General features: G+C 39.1%; 1 protein-coding gene across 1 annotated transcript; it reads left to right on the top strand.

The window, feature by feature from the left end:
- On the top strand, nt 1-4,058 carry LOC310879385 (ependymin-1-like). The gene is made up of 6 exons (XM_083794010.1): nt 1-131; nt 1,380-1,411; nt 1,590-1,727; nt 2,049-2,238; nt 2,404-2,485; nt 3,059-4,058. Exons 1-6 carry the CDS (start codon nt 59-61, stop codon nt 3,183-3,185), a joined length of 642 nt encoding a protein of 213 aa, XP_083650136.1. The 5' UTR covers nt 1-58; the 3' UTR covers nt 3,186-4,058.
- Nucleotides 4,059-4,336: the final 278 nt, after the last annotated feature.

Here is a 4,336-nt window from a genome sequence, read left to right as displayed (position 1 = left end):
TGTCCTCATCACTACCCTGACCGATTGGCATCCATTACTCTCTCTTTGGGCAAGAACAATGTTTGCAGCTTTCACACTCCTTTTCATGTGTCTGAGTGTCACTGCACTTGCAGACCATCAACAACCATGCCGTAAGTATATTTGGTTTGATCATTTATATATAGCCTATTTATCCAGTATTATCTATTATTAAATAATCCTCTTAAACACATTTCATGCCAAGGTTACGCTTAATTCATATCGGTTAACTGCCGAGGTATATACAACCGGATGTTTTATTTTGAAGACCCCGAAAACAAAGCCAACTCGGATGGTGACAAACACATTTTCTTGGGCCAAACAAATAATTAGAAAGAAGGAAAACTAAAAAGGGTTGTACCCTGCCGTTTTTTTCTTCTAATTAGTTCGCCCCAAAAAATTGTTTATTGTCATGAGTTGTCACCATCCGAGTTGGCTTTGTCCGAGGCTTACAGGGCTTTAAATAAATACTTTCTGAAACATCTATGGGAAAAATGTATGGGGAATTCTCTTACGGGCCACTCGTCGGGGGCAGGAGTGCGACGCTCTATAAAATACGCTATATTTATACTATATAAAGACCATAGAACGTACATTTACGTCTACTCTATGGCATGATGAAAGTGTTGGATTTGATAGGTCGTAAATATACAGTACATCTATTGCTCGAAATGTGTTCAAAATATTCCTATTTGAGACGACAACTTACAGCTCTGAAATAGCTGTTTAACCTCATTTTGGGCGGGGACCCATTTTGGTGTTAGCATCATGTCGTGCTTTAGCTATTGAAAAATAGCAGATCTACAAGCTCATAGCGTGCCACCGAGTGGCGCGCTACGAGCTTGTAGGTCTGCTATTTTTGAAAAATCTAAAAACTGACATTATTTTAATCTGATCTCAGGTCAGAATGGGTTAATCAGACCAGTGTGTGTCCAGTGGAAACCTTGTATGAATCTGATCTCAGGTCAGAAAGGGTTAAAGATCTTGGCAAGGCTTTAAAACAATGGTTCCCAAACCTTTTAGCTCAAGACCCTAAAGAGAAATTATACAGTTTGCCTGGGACCCTAACTAGTGAAAATGTACAAGCTCATAACACGTCACTGTTTTCACTACTTCTCAAACTTTTTTCCCTTTTTTTTAAATGGAAATAATTAGACCTGTATTTTTTTATATTTAGAAAATGTTGGAATTGTTTTTGACTTTTTTGAATCTTTTGAAATGTATGTATATATTTCTTATGTTGGAAACAAAAAAAAGGGATACTCGTGACCAGTACAAATTGGTAACCTCCAACATCTGTCCCCGACCCACTGTTTGGGAAACCGTGCTCTAAAATATGCTCTGCTATTGCTTTCTTTTAGAGTCACCCAGTATAGCAGGGGACCTGGCAGTGGTAAGTTTACAGACTTTTGTAATCCAAAACCAATGCTGGACTATAGCACTTTTCTATAGATTAAGAACTTTTTTCTCTTATTTAATCGAAAATAAAGTGCTTTGTGCTTTTGTCAATAATTAACAGCAGACAAACACGAATAATGAACTCTGTACTTTGTGTTTCTCAATTAAACCAGACAAACACGAACAAGGGTGCATACACTGCGGTTGGATACGTGTATGATAGTGTGGCCAAGAGACTGCGGTTCAAAGTTAATGTGAATGAGTCTATCAACTCTAACACTGTTGAGGATGTACTGATGTTCTTCGAAGAGGTAACTGAGATAGCAGAATATAAAGAGTGAGAGAGAGTGTGTGTGTGTGTGTGTGTGTGTGTGTGTGTGTGTGTGTGTGTGTGTTTTATATCTATATATTGGTTCATCATTTAAAAGGGAAATAAACAGGCTTTCAAGAATCAAGATACATTATTGCCAAGAAGCATTGATACAACAGAGACATAATCTATCTTCTGAACATATTGTCTTATGTTTATATGCAGCATACTTTACACTTACACTTTATTTGTGTCATCTTGTGTTTATATAGCCTATACTGTGTATACCGTATTTGTTTTCACACACAACTGTGTCCGTCAGGGTGTGTTCTATGACATTGATACCAAAACCCAGAGCTGCAAGAAGAAATCAATGGTGCAGCCGGCCTTGAATCCTCTGCAACTTCCCTCCAGTGCTACGTTCCTAACCAAGATGCAACTTGGACGTGCGTCCGTTCAAGAGGAAGGTCTGCTCCTCAACGTATGGCAGGCGACGGCCCCGGCATTGAAAGGCAAGACCAGCCGAGAAAACAAACCACAGGGAATTTAAATCTTAAATAGATATACAAGTATGACTGTGGATTATAGCATGTAATGAGTCCCTTTGATAATTGGAGGTCCCACACAATGTCATAAATGAATACCAGTAATCAACATGTTCTCTCATGTCATTTCAGCACCGTATTATCCATCATTTACCATGGGATGTTTGCCTCTGAGCATGATGTACATCTCGGATTCTACTACACTCGTCATCAGGTGTGTGCTTTTGTCTAATCTGCAGTGGCGTAAACTAAGTATAGGCCTATACCGTAACTTAAGTGCATTTATTCAAGTAAGTACTGATACTCAAGGTATTTTTTACTTTACTGGAGTATTTCCAATGTTCAGTACTTCTACTTCTACTCCACTTCATCCACTAACCATATTTACCCACTTCAGTCCTACACACACATTACGGCCATTTGGAAACTCTATATGCGATCTACAAGCTCACAATGCGTCACATTTTGTATATCTGCTATTTTCAAACGATTTGTATACATTTTATTTTTAAAACTTGTGAAATGGAACATTCTACTTGATAAGTAATTTATACTTTTGGTACTTTAAGTACATTTTGATAACACAATAATACATTTTTAATTCCAGACTTTTACTTGTAACCTTTCTGCATTGCAGTATTGATACTTTTACTACCAAGTACTTTTTTCCACCACTGCTAATCCGTTAGGAAAGGTTTATAGGCCTATATAAAAAAGCAATTTTTGAACTTGGGCTACTTGTAAAGGGCAATGTGTGTATGTAATATTTGTGTCGCTCTTCCCACAGCAACATCAACGTGGAGGTTGAGATTAAGGACCCTGGTCGCCTGACCCTGCCTTCATTTTGTGAGGGTGCGACTTTAGAAGAGACACCTGAAGGGACGACCAAGAGTTTCTTCCACTTTTTCTTGTAGAAGAGGGGTGTCAAACTGGCAGCCTGTCGACCAAATGCGGCCCGAGAAGGTGTCCTCATTAGTTGATTTGGGGAAGAAGTGATTCATAACCACGTATTAGCCTATTATATGTATCTGTATAACAATTGATTGCTGTTCTCTCGCTGCTGTCTCCATTGCCGCGGTCCAGCAGGTTGCTTTGTCGTGGGTAGGCTAGTAGTCTACTGGAAGTTCCATGAACCCAGACATGGTGATTAATGTAAACCTTTATGATAGAAATGTTATCTATAGGCCTAATGGATGGAATTCAGCTTGGTTGTTAAAAGTTGCACGTTGAGCAATTTGAGTAATAGCATACTATGTGATAGCATACTATGTGACCATAACATTAACATCCTATATAAGGCAAATAATTCAAAATGTCATCATTCTTTAAGTAGCATGTGAAACTAGGGGGTTTTCATAATTCTGAATCCATTCCATTGTGCAGTGGCGGCCACTCGTTTGTCTTTTTAAGACTTCTCTCTGAATCCATTCCAAGCATTAGTTTTGCACAAAAAACAGCCATAACTATTTTCCCAAAATGACATCAAAATGACACAAAATGACATCTTGACATGACAGCTATGGCCGTTTTTGGTCCACCGGCCAGCCAATAGGCCGGTCCTGCCAGTAGCCAATTTTTGAGGGGCGCTAGGCCCTATATATACAGTTTTAATTTTTGTTTTTCAACAATGCTTGTTTAAGAAAACGCCATAGACAATAAAGAGAAATGTAATGTTTGTGTTGAGGACTAAAACAAACATTAGCACCCGTTGCATAAACAAAAATGATGTTGTAATTGATGTTGTAAGATGATAAGAGCACCCCACTCTTCACACGGGTGTGATTTTAATATACTAGACCAGTGCCTGGCTGTAGAGCATCGAGTCGGTAACAATGGAAGTTGGAGATGGAGATCCTTGCCCCACCCTGATGTGCAATAAATATGTACCCATTCCACTCACCTGTCTGTGTCCCTTTTATGCCCAAATTTGGAGATTTCTGTATCTGTACACAATCCCTGATTGGCCGAGCGACAACACAGACATATGTGGAGGGCGTAAACAACTTGAGACCACGATCAGTCCTAATGGGACTGATCGTGGGTAGCTATACTGCGACATAAGTCT

The sequence above is a fragment of the Protomyctophum parallelum genome (assembly GCF_964188405.1).
Source record: "Protomyctophum parallelum genome assembly, chromosome: 21".
Lineage (NCBI taxonomy): Eukaryota > Metazoa > Chordata > Actinopteri > Myctophiformes > Myctophidae > Protomyctophum > Protomyctophum parallelum.
Note: the sequence above shows the minus strand (reverse complement) of the source record. Positions and strands in the feature narration are given on the sequence as shown.

Excerpts from the sequence above, each read along its gene's own strand:
- LOC310879385 (XM_083794010.1), top strand. The coding sequence starts at position 59 with ATGTTTGCAGCTTTCACACTCCTTTTCATGTGTCTGAGTGTCACTGCA. Across the intron at positions 1,728-2,048 it reads TACTGATGTTCTTCGAAGAG|GGTGTGTTCTATGACATTGA; the intron begins GTAACTGAGATA and ends TGTGTCCGTCAG. Across the intron at positions 2,486-3,058 it reads TCTACTACACTCGTCATCAG|CAACATCAACGTGGAGGTTG; the intron begins GTGTGTGCTTTT and ends CTCTTCCCACAG.